Source organism: Entelurus aequoreus, linkage group LG04 (assembly GCF_033978785.1).
Source record: "Entelurus aequoreus isolate RoL-2023_Sb linkage group LG04, RoL_Eaeq_v1.1, whole genome shotgun sequence".
Taxonomy (NCBI): domain Eukaryota; kingdom Metazoa; phylum Chordata; class Actinopteri; order Syngnathiformes; family Syngnathidae; genus Entelurus; species Entelurus aequoreus.
This window is the reverse complement of record NC_084734.1, coordinates 25,812,474-25,833,444: the sequence shown is the minus strand read 5'-3', so window position 1 is coordinate 25,833,444 and position 20,971 is coordinate 25,812,474. Positions and strand designations below refer to the sequence as shown.

Below are 20,971 nucleotides of genomic sequence, written 5' to 3'. Positions count from 1 at the left end.
GAGAGACGCTTTTGACCTCCCTCCCTCCTCAACGACACCTGGAAGTTGAACTTTGCTTGCATTGCATGCAGAACAACCCCGGGCCTATGGACACAACACCACTACACTCAAAGACAATGGGCATATTCACAAACACACACTCCACCCCCACCCAACGCCTTCACCACCGCTTGATTCCCCTTGGGGGTGATGGACGGCTGAGTAGCGCTTTATAGCAGCAGGCCGGCCTCCACACCCCCCCCCCCCCCACCCCTCTGTTGCGAGTTGTTGTGATTATATGTAACTTGTTTATGTGTGCTATGGCAAATTAGTTTTTTTCCCTTGGACTCAGTCTGGACTGCCTCCCGAGGGTCCAGCCATTGACTGATATTTTTTACTCTTCCCCCCCTTTCCTAATACCACCTTTTTTAAGGAGCGCCGTAAGTGGCTGATCCGTTGGCGGTCCTGTTCTTGTCTCCCTGTAACGTATGTCTGCTCTTAGTGGGACTGTGCCGAAAATGTAATTTCAGTTCTTATGTGTCTTGCACATGTTAAAGAATGGACAATAATAAAGCATCCTGAATAATGTATCTTTGTGAGTTTTACTAGAAACATGTGCTTTTGTAGGGTTTGCAAACACAAAAAATAGTTTTTTTTACTCAATATGACAGTAATGTTCTTAGAATCCAATTCTTTAAGTCCTCTCCTTTTGGCAGTTTTTTTTTGGGGGGTAATGTCATTTATGTAACTAAAGTGTTGCCGTAGCTCGTTTACAGTCAGTAGTCATTTGTAGTGACTACTAGTAGTGTTCATCAAGGTTCCATTTTAGGTCCTCTCGTTTTCATCATTTGGGCTATTCAACTGGCGATAGACTCCCATTTTTGCAGCAGATTTTTAAAAACACTAGTGCTTCTGTAAGTCTGACAAAATAAACACAACAAAATCAAATGTCTACTGTTGAGGACGCTGGTATTCCGAAATATACAAAATAAGACTAATAGTGAATAACATTCTGGAAATGTGGCCCCCAAAACAATTGAGTTGAATATCCCCGAGGTGCAACATTACTCAAGCCGTACCTTGCTGCTATGGTCTTGCTTCCCCAGAAGTTCTGTGTTTTCTTCCTCAAGCTGCTTCAGATCCATCATAGGCAACCTCACCCCGTCCTCCAAACACTGTTGCACCTTCTGCTGCAGACTTCACAAATGCAAAGATGGTGACAGATATAAGAACAGGTGTGAGCAGAGGGGTTTTGGTCTCGTGAAAATACACATACTTTTAGTTTCACGATATCCTCTACTTAAGGTTAAACCTCAATTAATTCTTTTTAGGACTCTCAGATCACTTTGGTCAGTGTTATCAACCATGAGAGCACATCTGTGTGTTTTAAAATATGAGAAACCTACTCTTTGTACATTTGCAATGATGAAATACAGACATAAATCACTCAACAAAACACCTGAGTATAGAGAAATAATGGCCTAAAGATGACTTTTGTAAAGTACAGTTGAAGCGCACCTGTGCACAGACGCAATCAGCTCCGTCTCTCTCCTGTCTTGTGTCTTAATCTTGACATCTTTGTCTTTCAACAAACCACTGCAATCGTCAAGATCCTGCTGTAAGCGAGACATGTTCTTCTCCAGGTCTTCAGCTTTCTTCTGCACCTGTTCCAGCTGAACACAAAATTCAATACAATAGGGGTGAGACGATTCGAATCAATTGAGTGTAATTGGACAATTAAACTCGGCAGCCGAACTGTCGAACATTGAGCCTGTGTGGGAGGGAGACGAGTGGAATACCCAACGTACAGCAAGTGTGTTGGGAGGATGTTCCAAAATGGGGAAGGAAAAGGAGCCGTCAGACACGGAGCTCGAGGTGGGCGGAAACCTTTCCTCAGCCTTGGTGGGACATGCATGCCTACTTGCTGCAGGTTCACATACGAAACCTTTTTACAACATTTTTACTTCAACTAGAATAGCCAAAGCCACTATGAACTTGGGCAACACATAATACACTGGGTTAGGTTGTATTTTTGCCTCATTCCTGTGAGAGTCCTGCGTGTAACTAAAGCATTTAGGAGTGAGGCTACCCAGGACTAGGACACTGCGATCTCGACAACATCATACTGGAGATCTGCAACCAGGCTCTGATAGAGAACATCAAGCCCGACATATGGTCCCTGTGAGACATCATCCCGGTTCACAAATCTGGAGATCTGCCTAAGCCAGACAACTATCGTGGCATTAGCCTGACCTGTGCCATACATATCGAAGCTCTACAACCACATGATATTAAACCGGATTAGGGACGCCATTGACCCACACCTAGGGACAACCAAAATGGCTTCAGAAAGGGAAGGACCTCCGTAGGCCAGATCCTGGCCTTAAGGAGAATCATTGAGGAGGTGAAAAAGAACAACTTGACAGCAGTACTATGTTTCATTGACTTCAAAAAGGCATTTGATTCAATAGACAGAGGCATAATGCTGAGAATCCTCAAGGCTTACTAGGTCCCCCCAAATCTACTCCGGGCCATAGAGGCCATGTACAAGGGCACAAGAGCCAAGGTGGTAACCCCAAATGGCATCAGCGAGGAGTTTGAAATCCTGGCAGGGGTGCAGCAAGGAGACACTCTCACCCCCTTCCGCTTTATCATAGCTCTGGACTACGAGCTCAGGAAAGCCATCAACGGGCGGGAGCAGGAGTTTGGCTTCACAATTACACCAAGAAGGTCTAGAAGAACCCCTGCTGTAACCCTGGCAGACCTAGACTAGGCAGATGACATCTGCTGATCGTGTGGAGCAGGCACAGGAACTCCTGAACAGAGTGGAGGTGGAATGTGCCTGGGCTCAGACTGAACGCAAAGAAGACTGAGGTAATCACCTATAACCTACACATGGACCACCCGTCAATTACAACATCAGATGGCAACTCTCTACGAGAGGTCAATGACTTCAAGTACTTGGGTTCCTGGATGAACTCCACAAAACAAGACTTTAAGGTCAGGAAGGCACTAGCGTGGAGGACTCTGAACTTTATGTCAAGAGTGTGGCGCTCGAATGTCCCCCGACACATAAAGTTGAGTATGGCTGCGAAAGCTGGACCCTGACACCCACCCTGCAGAAGTCCCTAGATGGGTGCTACACCAGAATGATACGAGCTGTTCTGAATGTGGACCAGAACATCCACATCACCAACAAGGACCTGTACGGGCAACTGCCGAGGCTCTGCAAGAAGGTAACAGCTAGGAGGACGAGGCTAGCCGGCCACTGCCACAGACATCAGGAGCTCCCGGCCAGCAGGCTGGTCCTATGGGAACCAATGCACGGGCTTAGATCGCGAGGACGTCCCGTGCTAACGTACGTGGACATCCTGAAAAAAGATGCAGGAGCTGAAACCTCTACGGAGCTGGCCGGGTGTATGGAGAACCGGAATGATTGGAGACTCCGATGGAAGCTCGTCTGAGGACGACAGAGAGAGCAGTGTGCTCAAACAACCACCAGGTAGCACCTGTGAGCAGATAATACTGTATCATCTCTTTCTCTGTGAGACTTACCAGGCCTTGTCAGGTCAGTAGTGCATTCTTCACTCACGCTTTAAGTGAAGAATGAGGCAAAAACAACCTTACCTACTGTACAACACGCAGAACAGAACAGTAATAGCACTTTTGTAGGTAGACATGTCACGTGTTCATATTGACAGTCAAAGGCTGGTTGTAACAATCCACCTTTTGTTTTATTTACACCAAAATGATCCAAACACAGAAGTGCAGCTGCACCCTTCCGAAATGCAAGTCACAGTCAAGGGGTTTAACCTTTCTAAATGTAAAAAGTCGCAAACGAAGTCTGTTTATTTGAAAGAATCGCCATTAACAAACACAAAAACTGATCGTCGACTCGGACAAAATCTAACGAATCAGATTTGATGATGAAAACCTTAAATCGAATGCAGCCCATTTAAATGCTGTTATTGACTGGTGACCTATGACCCTAAATAAATCAGTTGAAAATCCATTACCAAACGTTTTATTTAAATGACACGAGTGCAACTCTGTAAAATGTTACAATACAATTGTTTATGGCTGTCTTTGACTCCGGATTTTCTTAGTCAAATCTTATTTGTTATATTTTGCCAGTAGTTGATGATCAGTAGAATCTATGGCGTTTTATGATTGTGATATGTGGTACTGCATACTGTTACTGTGGATGGAGCTCGAGATGTGTAAAAATCAAGGCCCGGGGGCCAGATCTGGCTGGCCACATCCTTTTATGTTGCCCGTGGAAGCCTGGAAATGATATGCATCAATAAAGTACTTTATCTTTCTTACTGAACACATTCTTTTTTTCCCATTTTGACAGAAAATGTACATGTCTTTTAAACTAAGTATTATCTAACCATGCAAAAAATTGTTAACACAAGGGTGTCCGGAGTACAGCCAGGAGCTCCAGTTTGGTTGGCCAGCAGTTTATTTTTGGTTAAAAAAAACCAAAACAATGTAAAAAAAGAGCAAAAGTCTGTGATGTAATGAGAAAAAAGCTGACAATTTTAATACTAACAGCTCAGGGGTGTCCAAATTTTTTCCACCAATGGTGGAACGAAAAGTCAAAGGATGTGGGGGGCCATTTTGAAATTGTTTTCCATTTTTTAATGTAAAAAAAAAAAGGTAAAAACAGACATTATATTTAATTAAAGACAAAAGTTAGGGTCAGCTTTATGTTATAAGTCAGGGGTGTCAAACTCATTTTAGCTCAGGGGCCGCATCGAGGAAAATCTGTACACACGCGGGCCAGACTATTAAAATCATGGCATTAAAACTAAAAAATAAAGACAACTTCAGATTGTTTTCTTTGTCTTAGTTTGACCAAAAACAAAACAAACACATTCTGAAAATATTACAATAAAAATATAGAAAAAAATACCGGCATCGGTAAAGTTTAAAGCGGTAAACTCGCTATGGAAGCGCTGAAAACTACCAGTGTAGTGGGTTTACATTATTCACCCACTCTCTAATAACTTTAGTTATTAGAGAGTTCCGGTCGGAACAAGTTGTTGCACTCGTGAGCCACGGATGAGAAGATGCTGCTTCGTTGTTGATTTAAGTAAAGTCGTAAATAAGACAAAACGGCGCATCCTGAAGCGACTGTCAGAAAGTGACTTGAAGATGGTCTGTAAAACATAATCTATGCAACACTTTCACCAAATAACCACCATTACATGTTATGTAGACCACAAAGAAGTGTTTTAGATTTACAAATATCATAATATGACCCCTTTAATGCGCCTTATAATCCGGTGCACCCTATGGTCCAGAAAATACGGTATATCTACGTGGCCAGGTGCCCGGGTGTCCAATTTACCCGCGAGTTCCACCAGTGCCGACAACACCGTGTCTGACAGCTTCGCCTCGAGAAGAGCCCTGTGTCCCCCATGTAAAGCATCCTCCCGACACTATTCCAAAAAATTGTTGTGTACATGCAAACAATTTTTAGCTAGTAAAAGATGTGGGAGGCCACAACACTGCGAGCTGTTGACAGCCAAATCTGTAAACAGTAGAGTTATCTCATACTCTAAAAACTATTTGTCTGCACACAAAAGCCGTACCAATTATCTTTGGCGTCAACCAAAAGAAATAAAAATATGAGAAGATTTGGACATAATTTCTAATTTGATAGCATGAGCAAGTGCGTCCAAAGTTTTGACTGGTACTGAAATATATTGAAAGTATTGACCTCCTGCATCTGTATTGAATTAATGCATTGAGTTAATGCTTGTGTCATTAGTGTAAAGCACACCACAAAAAAGTGCACAAATTGTGCATGAATCATTATTCTGCAGTGGTAGTTCCGCTGTCATTGCCTGGTGTGTGTCTACCTGCAGGGACTGGACCTGGACCTCGCCCAGCGTTGGCAGGTCTGCAAGATATTTCTCCAGAGTTTCTATGCGTTGCTGCTTTTCCTGGTTCTGTTCACTCTCCCTCTGACATTTCTTTTTCAAACTGCTGATATAGCGATCCCTTGTTTTTATCTGTGCACAAAAAAACCAACACATTTTTAACATGCAAACTAAACAAAAATGTCCAGCCAATATTCAAACCCATAACCTTCTGCTGCGAGGCAGACGTGCTAAACAGCTATAGTATGTTGTTGTTTCCACATGTTGACTATTACTAGAAGGACCAGCATTTTTAGGTTAATTCTACCTTTTCTTCCAGTTTCCTGAGGTCTTCTGTATATTTTTGAGTGGCTTGCTTGTAAAGCTCATTAAGATGGAGCACTTCCAGTTCAGCCACTGCCATTTTTCTGCTAAGATCTTCATGACAGTCCAGTCGCTCAGTCGGCATTTCCTTTACAGATTCCTATTGAATAACCAGGGGTTAAAACAAATACATCAATGTGTGTTTGAATTAATTATGGTTACAATTACCTTCATTTTCAAAATCTGAGGGTCTTCAAACCACCTCTGACTGTGCAGGACCTGCTGGGCTCTCAGCTCATTTTCTCTAATGCGAGCATGTAGCTGCAGTATCTGCTGATTCTGCCTAAAAGAAAATAATATTGCATATGTCAAAGGCAAAAAAAAAGAAAAAAAAAGAGAGTACATTTCACACAGCAAAAGCCTTACATATTTTACAGTATGTATGTATGGATTGCTTGAATTAGTTTTTATACTGTATGTTTCGCCTAAATAAATAGAGGTGGAATCTTTGGGCACCTCAAGATTCGATTATGATTACGATTCAGGAGCTACAAGTTTGATTAAAAATTGACTATTGGTGCATCTTTAATTTATGTATACTGATGCAGTTTAAAAATATTTTTTTTTATCACTTGCAACTTTCAAAAACAGTGCATTTGTAATAAGAAACAGTTAAATGAATTCCCATTACATGTATTAAATTAATAGAAATGTGTGCCCTATAATAAAAGGAGCTGGTCGGATCTTTCGGTGAAGTGGCTTGCTGCTGTCAGCCAAATTATAGAACTGTCTGCTTTACTTTATTTACAATAAATACATTGATTATCAACGTTCAATTATTGTTTTCATAATTGTCCATGTCTGAATTGCGATGCATCTGAAAATCAATTATTTCCCACTTCTATAAATGAAGGATGCTAAATTTCAGGAAGAAGTATTCCAATACTTACTACAATATGACAATATGAATTAAATTTTCTGTGATGGTTTTTCTTTAACATTACAGCAAAAATAAACACGTTTTACAGTGAAAAAAAATGCTTTCATTACACTCTATACAGTAGAGCCAGGTGGAGACATCTTGAAGTATTTACCTATCTATTTCCAACTCTCTTTGTCTCAGCATTCCCTCTTTAACCTTCACCAGAGTGTTGATGATATGGGATGTCCCCTGCAGCATCTGCAACATAAACGGGTACCATTGCATTGAGAAGTGAGACTTATTATGTCAATGTCAATCTTGATCTTCCAATGTTTTATTTGTTCTTTTTCTAAGGTGAAATGATGATAAAACATACATGATTTTTAAAAACAAGAAGTGGACGCCCAAGTTTAAATTTAACTTTTATATTTGTTGAATAAGTACATTGCATTTATTATTGTCACAACTTTAAAAAGACCAACTGCTTAGTAGGGGTATCTAAGAATAGTCAATGATTCGGTTCGCAGGAGTCTGATTCAACTATCAACCTTATAAGAGTTTAATATTTTTGGAAGAGTCACTGTAGTGACTAAATCTACTTTCATGTGACATTACTGACACTCAGTGACCAGTCAGTGTATATATCGAACTACATATAATTACGATTTGTTTATTTCGCTCATAAAAAACACGACGCCATGTCAACTATGGGCAAAATCTACCGAATCCAATTAGACTATGAAAATCCTTGGTTGAAGAGAGCCCTACTGCTTACTGCGGTTTTTGCCAAATTATCTTACAAATGGCAACCAGAAGGTAAGAATTGCATTTCTAAATCAGAAAGGCAGCAATAAAAAGATTTGTTTAGACTACAGACGTCCGATAATATCGGCCTGCCGATATTTTCGGCCGATAAATGCTTTAAAATGTAATATCAGAAATTATTGGTATCAGTTTTTTTATTATCGGTATCATTTTTTTTTTTTTTTAAATTAAATCAACATAAAAAACACAAGATACACTTACAATTAGTACACCAACCCAAAAAACCTCCCTCCCCCATTTACACTCATTCACACAAAATGATAAATGGGTTGTACTTGTATAGCGCTTTTCTACCTTCAAGGTACTCAAAGCGCTTTGACAGTATTTCCACATTTACCCATTCACACACACATTCACACACTGATGGCGGGAGCTGCCATGCAAGGCGCTAACCAGCACCCATCAGAGGCAAAGGGTGAAGTGTCTTGCCCAAGGACACAACGGACGTGACTAGGAAGGTAGAAGGTGGGAATTGAACCCCAGTAACCAGCGACACTCCGATTGCTGGCACAGCCACTCTACCAACTTCGCCACGCCGTCCCTAGGTTGTTTCTTTCTGTTATTAATATTCTGGTTCCTACATTATATATCAATATATAACAATACAGTCTGCAAGGGATACAGTCTGTAAGCACACATGATTGTGCGTGCTGCTGGTCCACTAATAGTACTAACCTTTAACAGTTAATTTTACTTTTACATTAATTACTAGTTTCTACGTAACTGTTTTTATATTGTTTTACTTTATTTTTTATTCAAGAAAATGTTTTTAATTTATTTATTATTATATTATTATTATTATTATATTATTTTATTATTTTTTTTTAAAAAGGACCTTATCTTTACCATACCTGGTTGTCCAAATTAGGCATAATAATGTGTTAATTCCGCGACTGTATATATCGGTGTCGGTTGATATCGGTATCGGTAATTAAGAGTTGGACAATATCGGAATATCGGATATCGGCAAAAAGCCATTTTCGAACATCCCTAGTTTAGACCCATCTCAAGGACACTGCTGTTTTGCAAATGAATCACATTTGGACGCCAGATTCTCCATTATTTATCAAATAACATCCAATATTCAATTATTCCCTACTGTTTGCTGATACCCATTAGCACAGGCCTGGACAATTATTTTGACTTGAAGGGCCAAATTTAAAGAAAAAAATGTGGGGGCGGTATATCTATTTTTAGGAACACTAATACAAAACCTCACAATGTCTGATTGAAAGCTAAAAACGTTATGACAGACCGCCTTAAACGGTATGGAATTTAATTTTTTTTTACTGAATGAGACACCCAAAATGTACATGAAAATAAAGAATGTGGGATTTAAAATATTAACTATGAATGATAAAACACTGACTATTGAAAACATGAATGTCACACACCCTCTTATATCTATATATCAAGCGAAACACAACACAAATGCAACAAACACAGCGAAATATGAACGCAAAGACTAAAAAAACCCCACCTACTATCTGATATATCACTAAGCTTTAAAACTTTGTTGTAAAAATGATTAAATTATCAAAATAAACCTACTTTAGTTGTCCATTTCCTGATTTCTGTCATCGCTGTTGCAGGTTGGTGCAACAAAATGTGATACATTTGTGAATACAGAAATACAATTTTTAATCTATATAAAGATTTTCATTAGTAGTAAATACAAAATTAGAGAAAGTAGACTATGACCTTGGTTCTGCACACAAAATAATAATAAAAAAATTGTATTTATAAAACATTACACCGAGAAATTATCGCAGAACACAAGAAAGTTCACTTCAATGTAACCTAGTAAATGTATACCTGATCTTACCTGGTCCTGCAACCCTGGTTCAAGTGTTTGTCCTTGCCAAGGTGCCAGGCCTTCTCCACCACACACCTTTGTTCCAGTGCCAGCGAGCTGGTTAAGTTCTCCTCCATGCTCACTTTTAGAGCTGTACTCCATTTGCTCAGCCAGCCACATCTGTGTGCGGACGGCCGGCTGAATCGGAGAGTCTCTGTCAACCTGGTGACCAAGAGGTGACTCTAGTCGCTTTGGTAAATCAAGGCAATTCATTTGACCACCTCCCAAACTGCTCAGTTTAACAGGTGAAGATAGGGTTGATGACTGAGACAGGTCTGTTTCAAACCCAGTAGATTTACTCCCATGTTTGCTCCAGTAACAGGGACCAGCACCAGGTGAGCGCTGTAACAAGCTGTGACACAGTAAGGACGAAGTTAAAGGTAAATAAAGGTCCCCATTTAAACTACGGGGTTCCTTTTTGTAGCCAGACAGCAGACCTCTGTCTAAGGAGCCATGTAAATCGGTGTTGCGTTGGTGAACTGATGTCCGACTGGAGCTCTTTTCAGCCCCACATGACAACTTAGTAAGAGAAGACCACCTTCTGATGGGCTGTTGGTCCTTCATGGCCACACTACCAGGTGCACTAAGGGGAGAACTGGCTGGAGGGAGCACCTGGCAAGACCTACTCAAGTGACCTGAGCTGCTGGATGATGCTGTCCTTTTCAGACTGACATAGGATGTGGTGGAGGGAGATGGCTTGACATGAACGACGGGGATGCTGTTGCCAAACGCATCCTCTTGGCCAGAGATAGACAGTGGGCGCAGAGATGAGGGTGCGGTGCTTGAGCTGGAGTCATCTAAAGAAGGGTATACAGAGGAAAGATACCTTTATTAATACCAAAACGCAAAAAACAATCATCAGGCATATACTGTAATTATTATATATAGTATTATTTGTACAAGGTAAGACGCAATTGAACGTGATGCATAAATGAATATTACATAAACTACAAGAGATTGTGATTTTTCTTCAGAGATAAAACGAGATTACAGTAATTGATTATACAAATGTCTTAAATGATATGGACTGAGGATGTGCATGTCCATCACAGAAACAAACACTGCAAACAGTATGAAACATTTTAGACTTAAATCCTTCCATTGCTGTTCAACTTCTGCACATAGGATGGAAATTGTGTGCCAGCATATTTGGTTGTTAACAACATGGAATACATTTTCCCAGTTCAGGCCATTGTTTTTAATAAGTCTGTCTGGATGGTTTGACACTACATTGTCTGTGGTCGTCCGATTATTTGAATTTTTGTGGGGGTGAGGGCATGGCATCATTGTACAAGGTAGATCAAAAGTAGACCTTCTCCATCTTTACGTTCCCAACTAGGATTTTGAACTTTGTGGTTGTTCGCAACCCGATTTGAGCAGCTTCTGCAATCAAGCTGCCCTTCATCATCTGGAGGCATGGTCGTGCTGGTGCTGGTGGCGCAATATTGTTAGCAAAATCTAAATCAATCAGAACATTTGGTTCTTTCTATTAAATGCCGAAAGTTGGGTGCATTACCCATCGCAAAAGACAAAGTCACTCGAGACGAGAAACCAGATCAGGTCTGACGTCTATTGTGATTTTAAAGCAGTTGGTAACCCCAGCAATGTAGTGAAGGGGTATACCAGAAGGCAATTCAATGTGCTTTACAGAAAATTACAAGAATTAAGAATAAAATAATCATTAGAAAATTCCTAATTCAAATTAAAAACATAAAAAAGAACATCATAAAAAAATATTATAATTCAAATTAAAATCAAAAAGTGTAGATAAATACTTTCAGTTGTCATATGTACAATTAAATAAGTGTTTTCAGCCTAGATTTGAACATTGCCAACATCTTCAAGTACACTATTCCAGATTGTGGGAACATACAACTGAAACACAGCCTCACCATGTTTGGTCCTGACTCTAGGCACCAGCAGGAGACCACTCCCTGAGGTTCTCAACGCCCGAGATGGTTCATATGGCTCCAACATGTCAGAGATATACTTTGGCACAAGACCATGAAGATACTTGTACACAAGTAGAGCCATTTTAAAGTATATTCTCTTAGCAACAGGAGGCCAGTGCAGTGACCTGAGCATTGGACTAATGTGGTCATATTTCCTGGTTCTAGTCATGACTCGAGCAGCCCCATTTTGAATGTATTGCAACCACTTTACAGCTTGTTTAATGGGCAGTGAGAAGGTCATTACAGTAGTCTGGAGACAAAGGCATGGATTGGTCTGTCTAAGTCTGATTTAGATATGATTCCTCCTATAATTTTGGCAATGTTTTTCTAGAGGTAAAAAGCTACAGATGTTATTGACTTAATGTGACTGTTAAAGTTTAAGTCTGAGTCCATTATTACTTCCAGATTTCTAACCGGATTATTATGTTTCAGTGAGAGGGTCTCAGGGCGACTATTAATAGTTTGTCTTTGCTTCTGTGAGCCACAGACAATGATTTCGGATTTGTTTGAGTTTACCTAAGGAAAATGATTTTGCATCCACACAATGATCTGTTTAATGCAGTGACAAAGTGAATCAACAGGCCGACGTTCACCTGCCGTCAGTGACACGTAGATCTGAGTGCCGTCTGCACAGTTGCGATAGGACACATTGAACAATTAGGGGTTCCAGAATCGAGCCCTGGGGAACCTCACAGGTCATAGTATTCGTTGCAAAGACGCCTATGTGCAATTACTGCTATCATGGCAGAAGCTGTAAAACAACAACAAAAAAAGAAAAGTTTTGTCTGAGGAGACAAAAAAAGAAAAAGGTAGGCTATAAAAGGACAGTAAAGGATCAACAGTGGCCATCCTTCCACTTGCTGGCGTGAGTTCAAACACGAGGGTGGATTTCATATTGATGCTGCCTTGGCTATGTTTCTGCTTTACTAGAAAGTACCTGTCGTTGCTCAAACCAAAATGATAATGCTAATGTTAGCTATCGGAAATTTGCAGGGTTGCAATAAATAGCCACCAGTTTGATAGTTCGCAGTTCCACACTGACAAGACCAGCCACGCAACTAACTCAAAAGTACTGTATAAAGAAAAAACATTATGATGACTGCAAATCGCAAATATAACGTTTAAGTAAAATACATAGGTTCCTACTATGGAAAGATCAGTCATACTGACTCATTCTGGAATTATTGTGTCAGTTTGTATGTACGTGTCAGTAGTTTGGGAGGATTTATGACGCTATGCACTGGTCCTCATGGGAAATTTGGTCTTCCTTCAGGCAAAACACTAGCGCATTGGTTCACTGGCGCCGCCAAAATCAACCAGAACTTGTATGGTGCAATACAAAAAATACTGTATTGCTCTCTGCCATTTTGCGTTGTACATCGCGAGTATGTAAATTGTGCTGTCAGTTTCCAAACTGTTTCCTTTCTTGGATGAGATCCGCCCGGAGTTCCTTACAGCTCTGGATGCTGTGGGATTGTCGTGGTTGACAGGACTCTGCAGCATTGGGTGGACATCGGGGGCGGTGCCTCTGGATTGGCAGACCGGGGTGGTGGTTCCTCTATTTAAAAAGAGGAACCGGAGGGTGTGTTCCAATTATCGTGGAATCACACTCCTCAGCCTTCCCGGTGAAGTCTTTTCAGGCGCACTGGAGAGGAGGCTACGTCGGATAATCGTACCTCGGATTCAGGAGGAGCAGTGCGGTTTTCGTACTGGTTGTGGAACCGTGGACCAACTCTACACTCTTGGCAAGATCCTTGAGGGTGCATGGGAGTTTACTTAACCTGTCTACATGAGCTTTGTAGACTTGAAGATGACATTCGACCGTGTCCCTCTGGAAGTCCTGTGGAGAGTGCTCAGAGAGTATGGGGTATCGGACCGCCTGATTGTGGCAGTCCGCTCTCTGTATGATCAGTGTCAGAGCTTGGACCGCATTGCTGGCAGTAAGTCGGCCCCGTTTCCAGTGAGGGTTGGACTCCGCCAGGGCTGCTTTTCTCACCGATTCGGTTTACAACTTTTATGGACAGAATTTCTAGGCGCAGTCAGGGCCTTAAGGAGATCCGGTTTTGTGGCTGCAGGATTAGGTCTCTGCTTTTTGCGGATGATGTGGTCCTGATGGCTTAATCTAACCAGGATCTTGAGCTCTCACTGGATCAGTTTGCAGCTGAGTGTGAAGCAACTGGGATGAAAATCAGCACTTCCAAGTCCGAGTCCATGGTTCTCGCCCGCAAAAGGGTGAGAAGATCCTGTCTCAAGTGAAGGAGTTCAAGAACCTCGGGAACAAGACCCTGTTCCCGAGTCAGGGAAGAGTGGATTGTGAGGTCGACAGGTGGATCGGTGCAGCGTCTGCAGTGATGCGGACCCTGTATCGGTCCGTCGTGGTGAAGATGGAGCTAAGCCGAAAGGCAAAGCTCTCAACGGTCGATCTACGTCCTTATCCTCACCTATGGTCATGAACTTTGGGTTATGACCGAAAGAACAAGATCACGGGTACAAGCGGCTAAAATGACTTTTTCCTCCGTCAGGTGGCAGGGCTTTCCCTTAGAGATAGTGTGAGAAGCTCTGTCATTCGGGAGGTGCTCTTGGTAAAGCCGCTGCTCCTCCATAACGCGAGGAGTTAGATTAGGTGGTTCGAGCATCTGGTCAGAATGTCCCCCGAATGCCTCCCTGAGGAGGTGTTTAGGGAACATCATACCGGTAAGAGACCACGGGGAAGACCCAGGACACATAGGAGAGATGATGTCTCTCAGATGGCCTGAGAATGCCTCGGGATCCCCCGGGTAGAGCTGGATGAAGAAGCTGGGGAAAGGAAAGTCTGGGCTTCTCTGCTTAGGCTGCTGCCCCCCGCGACCCGATAAGCGGAAGCAGATGGTTGGATAGATGGCACTTAAGGGATGGGAATTGATAAGATTTTTCCAATTCTGATTCAATTTTTGAATTGGCTTCATCGATACTCTTACCGAGTCCCAGCTCAGTTAACAGCTCTGGCTTTCAGCTTTGTGCATAGCGCGCTCGTCTCTCAACCAGGAGCTCCCAGGTTTGAGTTATGGCCGGGATGGAACCAGGGGCTGGACAGGCAAATTTGGCAGAGCTTTTTCAGTCCTACCCTTTTCCGCTTCACTGTTTCATAATCAATTTTTAAAGCATTGGGTTGGAAAATCAGCCTGTCACCTTATGATTAATTTTCTATTATTGTTGGCAAGCCTTCAGCTTAGGTCAACGATGCAGCACCCGTGTCATGACTGGATGTACTTTAGTAATAGGATACTATATGGATACATCTTTGAGCACACCTGTCTATTACACTGACAGGAATATTTGAAGTATTTATAAGTCTTGAAATACATCTGACTAAACTGTTTTGGTAAGTAATAAAATCAGGATTAACAGAAAACTAAATAATCTACACATCAAACATTGATGGAGGGAACTCAACAAATAAAAATGTACAGTTCAGGTAGGGCTGGCGATATATCGATATATGCGATATATCGCGGGTTTGTCTCTGTGCGATATAGAAAATGACTATATATTCGATTATACGTTCTCACGCAGTTGCTTTTAGCTGCTGGCATTACACTACAGGCTCTCCTCGCTCTTTCCTGTGTCTCCTTCTCACAGACAGACAAGTGCACCTTCTTACACACGTCACATACTGTCACGTCATACGTCACATACGTATGTATACGCCCTCGCGCAGCAAAGAGGTAGCAGCATGGGTAACGTTAGCTGTGATGCTAGCGTAGCCGTGCGAGTGGTAATACGAGAGAGAGAAGGTGCGAATCTGGTAACAAATGAAGGAATATTTAATTCCCCCAAAAAACAGCAGGGGGTCCATCGTCTGGCGGTGGTTTGGCTTCAAGTGGGAATATGTCGAACAGACAACCATAATTTGTCAAGTGTGGGGCAAAAGTGTTGCTATAAAAAGTAGCATTACTGCTAATATGTAGCATCATTTGAAAAGTCACCTGCTAGAGAATGAAGAGTGCTTACTCCGCATGTCAACATCTCCGTTCGGTGCCACACGCCCACACCATCAAAATGCAGAGGCAAACATTTCTAGATCAACACCGTATGAAAAAAACAGTGATTTTTTTAGTTGTGATTTCCTTCTCTGCATGAAAGTTTTAAAGTAGCATATATTAATGCAGTATGAAAAAGAATGTTTTAATGTAGACACATAGAATCATCATACTGCTGTGATTATATGCATCAAGTGTTCATTCAAGGCTAAGGCAAAATATCGAGATATATATCGTGTATCGCGATATGGCCTTAAAATATCGCAATATTAAAAAAAGGCCATATCGCCCAGCCCTAAGTTCAGGTGACTATTTGTACCTACTTTACCAGCATATACAGGGTACAGCTGCACTGGCTGGCCTCCATTATCTTCTTATTACTACTTATTTTCGTATATGTTGGAATCTAAATTGTAGATACGTGATGCATATACTGTAATTGTATGCATGTTAAAAATAAACCAATACCAATACCAAGGCTTCTCTATCACTTTGGGTATTGCTAAGGTACTGTATGAAGTGACTAAAGCAGGGGTGGGCAAACTACGGCCCGAGGGCAACATCCGGCCCGTTCGTCCCTTTAATCCAGCCCGCCAAATATTGAAAACAGAATTGAGCAAAGATCTGTTTTCGGAAGTGCCACAACAAAACTGATACTAGACTTCGACACACTGGCAGAAATGGGTGATCAACAACACCGCTCCCACTAAAAGATAATGTAAGTGTTTACCCTTTAATACCATTTGTATGTTTCTTTGATGTTCTGATATGATATTGTTAAAAATAGATGTATTATGATTTAATAGCCCTGGTTTGAGAAGACTACTCTTAGTTTCAACAGATACGATATGCTTTGAAACGCATCATGTGCTCGCCCGGCTCGTGTGACAAATTTCAAAAGCCAATGTGGCCCCTGAGCCAAAATGTTTGCCCACCCCTGGACTAAAGCATGTTTCTTTGAAAGCATGCCCCATCATTCAAATTCATTAGATGAAGCACAATAAATAACTTTACAATTCTGCAAAGATTGATATTGTATAAAAATATTTTACTTTGATTAATTAGATTGACGTTGGAGTTGCTTATTTTGTTATCAAATATTGTCTGCAATATGGTACACACACAAATAAAATGTTAACTTTTGGAATGTTCTCGAACAAATTTTGACCTCAACCGTGTTGCAAATAGATGGATTGCACCAAAGGTCTGGTCCCTGAAATCTAAATATTTTATTTATTTCTCTCCAATGAGAAATCAAACAAATAGCTATGAAATCTGCGTAACTAAATGGTGAGTAAAAATAGACTTCTGAACATGAATCACCCTACCTTCCACGCCATCAGAGCAGTAGGTACCAATACCGGTATCGCCACTGTCTGACACACTGCTGTGTCTGCGCCTAAAGATGCTGGGCTGTTTGCTGTGCCAAGTTGATTCATGGCTGCCAACCCATCCAGGAGATCCTCCGCTATTTGAACCTTGAATAGATGACATAATTTACAAAGTGTGATATGTAGTGTAACGGAAAACATTTGGGCTGTCAAAAATAATGAGTTAAGTCATATTTATAAATACCAATTATCACATTAATCATGTAGATGGGCAGATTAATAACACAATTTGACCGTACATGATCCTCTAAAGGGGCCCAATAATGCAAAACCAACTTTTCCTACCTATTGGTATCTGTTTTTGTGTATTAGGATTCTGCACAAGTCCCGGAAATTTGAAATCAAACCATGGAGGCATGGCGGAGATATTTATAAAACAATCTTGCCTTCCTTCCTACTTCCTCCAAACGAGCTGTTAGGAATTTGCCCAAATTGTGACTTTCTTCCAAACATGTGACGTCAGCGGATACCTCTATACATGGTAGAGATAGCTTTGTGTGAGCCTGCCATTGTAGTCCAACGCTGTAGTCAATAAGTTAATTTTTCTCTATTGTTTTGTTGCGGGGCAGACTGGTTCGTACATGCACATGCATCCTCCACTGTTGCCATTTCTAATACAAAGTAGCGTATAGTTCCAACTTATCTGTCAGTAACCTTTTTATGTGTTTTCAGATTTTAATTTGTACAGTGTCATTATTGACTACTGTGATATGTTACTTTACCTGACTGTGGTAAAAATAAATATTTTCAGTTTGCAGCATCATTGTTGAGCAGTTCTTGAAAAGGTTACAGGATATTTTTACTTTCTCTTTTAGGTCTTTACGTATAGGCCCACTTCAAAGTAAACAATATATTTTGTCAAGTTACAGTAACCATTCATCACATATGCTAAAAAGGTTGGGCAAAATGCCCCAAACATGTGATTTCTTAAAGTAACATTTTTTTTTTTTTTTTTTTTTACAAGTGTTTTGTATTTATTACAGTGTCAAAGTGCTTTGAGTGCCTTGAAGGTAGAAAAGCGCTACACAAGTATAACCCATAAATACGATTACTACTACTACTGTTCTGGCTTACTCACTCCAATAGTGTCTTATCATTTGAAGTCTGTGTGAGTGAGATGAAAATAAAACTGCAATTTTACAAATGCTTGCTTTATTTTGATGAACGGGCATATGTTTTGACCAAAGTGTGTCATTTTGCTCTTTTTAAGCAGATTGGTTATAATGCCACTACTTCAACTCAAGGTCTACTTGCATTACCGTGACCAACAACTAATTCAATGAAAAGCACTGTTGTGTACAGAGGCATTTCATTATGGAATACTCTTCATTTAAATATTAGGACTATTCCCAGTAAAAAAGCATTTAAGAAACATGTTTAATCACTTTTTAGACCTAAGAGTTAATATTTCATGTTCATGTTTGAGAACTTTTTTTTTTCTCTTTCCCTTTTTCCTTTCTTTTATTGTAACTGGATTTGCGTATGTTCTGTAACTGAATCTGTGTACTGTTATTTTTTTATTATTTTGAGAATTTTATTTTTATTTTTCCTTTCTTTTATTGTAACTGGATCTGCGTATGTTCTGTAACTGTCTGTATACTGTTATTTTATTTCATTATTTTGAGAATTTTCTTTTTCTTTTCCTTACTTTTATTTGTAATTGGATTTGTGTATGTTTTGTAACTGGATCTGTGTATTATTATTTTACTTTGAACTTTTGAAAAGGACCCCCAGGATGACTAGCCTAGCGTTTGTGCGTCGGCTAATGGGGATCCTTAATAAACAATAGTTTTTTCCATTTGCTTACACACAATTTTACTAACTGTGTGTCTTTTTTCCAAAAGGATTTACACATTTTTCCAAACCCCACATTCAATTTTCTTAATTTCTAGATTATTTGCAAAATGACACACTTCGGTGAAAACATATGCCCATTCATCAAAATAAAGCAAGCATTTGTAAAAATGCAGTGTTATTGTCATCTCACTCACACAGACTTCAAATGATAAGACACTATTGGAGTGAGTTACCCAGAACAATGATAAATACAAAACACATTTGTAAAAAACCCTATTTTACTATAAGAAATCACATGTTTGGGGCATTTTGCGCAACCTTTTCAGCATATGTAATGAATGATTACTGTAACTTGACAAAATATATTGGTAAATCCATAGCAATTGTCATTGTTTACTTTGAAGTGGGCCTATATGTAAGGACATAAAGAGAAAGTTAAAACACCCTGTAATCTTTTCAAGATCTGCTGCTAAATGATGCTGCAAATTGCAAATATTTATTTGTACCACAGTCAGGTAAAGTAACATATCACAGTAGTCAACAATGACATGCGGTACAAATTAAAATCTGAGACAAATAAAAAGGTTTGAAAAAAAATCTGCCGATAAAGATGCGTGTATCACAATCCTAGTGTGCGTGTAAAGTGTGAACATGTGTGTATCACAACCGTTATCTGTGTGCAAGATATGAAGATGTGTGTATCACAATCCTTATATACGTGTGCAAGATGGGAAGGTGTGTATAAAGCAATGTGTGTAGTATTTTGCAAAAACTGTGAAGTAGAGTCTATGCCTAATATTAGGAAAATCTGCACAGTGGTTTGTTTACTGTGTGTAAACTTTTGTTAACTGTGTGAAAATGTAAAATTTAGTGTGTAAGCAATTGGGAAAAAAAGTAAACAAAAATTTGTTTAGCAAATAATCTAAGAATTAAGAACATTGACTGTGGTGTTTGGAAGAGTGTGTATATATTATAGTAAAATGGTGTGTGAGGAAAAAACTGTAATGCAAATTCAAAAATCTGATTGAAAAAAACTAATTGTTGGACTGAATATGTTTGACTTATCACTTGCTATTTACTGAATAAATACTGAAATTGAAAATTGTTTTCAAATAATGAAAATGTCTATCGGGGCCACACAAGAAGTGCACTATTAAAAAGCACTGCTCAAGATTGCGGGACGCATGCTTAGCATCCCATTGTGAAGGAAGGCGTCCATTGCTGGGTTTCCCTTATTTTCCGGATGTTTTCCCTTATAAGGCTATTAGGTGTTATATGTCGATAGATGGATACATTGAGAACTAGATGAACAAATAGTTTCATCGACTGATAGAATGTTCGCGGTCTTGTTGCTAACGCAGTGGCGTCAAATTAGCAGCCGCAGTTTGGCCTTTAAATCAAAAAAGTGTTTCAGTCCCACAACATTAGTCCCACACGTCACATTAAAATCGCACATTTAGCAACCGTACAGGAATAAACCTCACCTGTTTTACAAGACTCGTGTCCATCGTCAGGATCACCTCTGGTCCACATTAAGACTTTTTATGTAACCGCCGGAAAAAAACAGCTTTGTGTCGGAGGGTAAAAAAAACAGTCAACGGGCGGAATGAGGCCACTGCGGGATTTAAACACAGTTACTATGCTATTCGTGGCATTTTAGCGAGACAGAGAGGCTATAAAAACCCATTCTGGAAGTTTGTTGTCTGGAGACATTTTCTAGTAACGGTCTCCTTCCTCTAAATTACACCGGATGACGTCACCAAACTCCTCCTCCTTCCACCACGCTGTCTTCGACGGTCTTGAAGGTTGGGCGATACTGCCTATTCCTGTATCGACCTGATACCAGGTTACTGCAGGCGCAGTATTTACAATACTAATACCGATATCGACATTTCAAGTTTGAGAGATTTGTCATTAATTTCATTGACACAAGACGTATGTTTTTGATAAAGAAAAAACAACACAATCAACACACTTGCTTGCGAACGATTTAACAATATATATATACAACAATGTTACATGGTCAACAAAAATAAA

At 40.2% G+C, this 20,971-nt stretch overlaps 1 protein-coding gene across 3 annotated transcripts in view; it reads right to left on the bottom strand.

The window, feature by feature from the left end:
• Positions 1-20,696, bottom strand: part of cep85l (centrosomal protein 85, like) — a 32,451-nt gene extending 11,755 nt beyond the window's left edge. For all 3 annotated transcript variants that reach the window (XM_062044443.1, XM_062044444.1, XM_062044445.1), the window contains exons 1-9: positions 20,419-20,696; positions 17,075-17,224; positions 9,746-10,572; positions 7,268-7,353; positions 6,402-6,516; positions 6,178-6,333; positions 5,850-6,002; positions 1,498-1,652; positions 1,059-1,176 (exon numbers count right to left, since the gene is read on the bottom strand). In XM_062044443.1, coding sequence (XP_061900427.1) covers positions 1,059-1,176; positions 1,498-1,652; positions 5,850-6,002; positions 6,178-6,333; positions 6,402-6,516; positions 7,268-7,353; positions 9,746-10,572; positions 17,075-17,224; positions 20,419-20,467 — 1,809 coding nt within the window. In that variant the 5' untranslated portion in view covers positions 20,468-20,696. The remainder of the gene's footprint in view (positions 1-1,058; positions 1,177-1,497; positions 1,653-5,849; positions 6,003-6,177; positions 6,334-6,401; positions 6,517-7,267; positions 7,354-9,745; positions 10,573-17,074; positions 17,225-20,418) is intronic.
• Between the last annotated feature and the right edge of the window lie 275 nt (positions 20,697-20,971).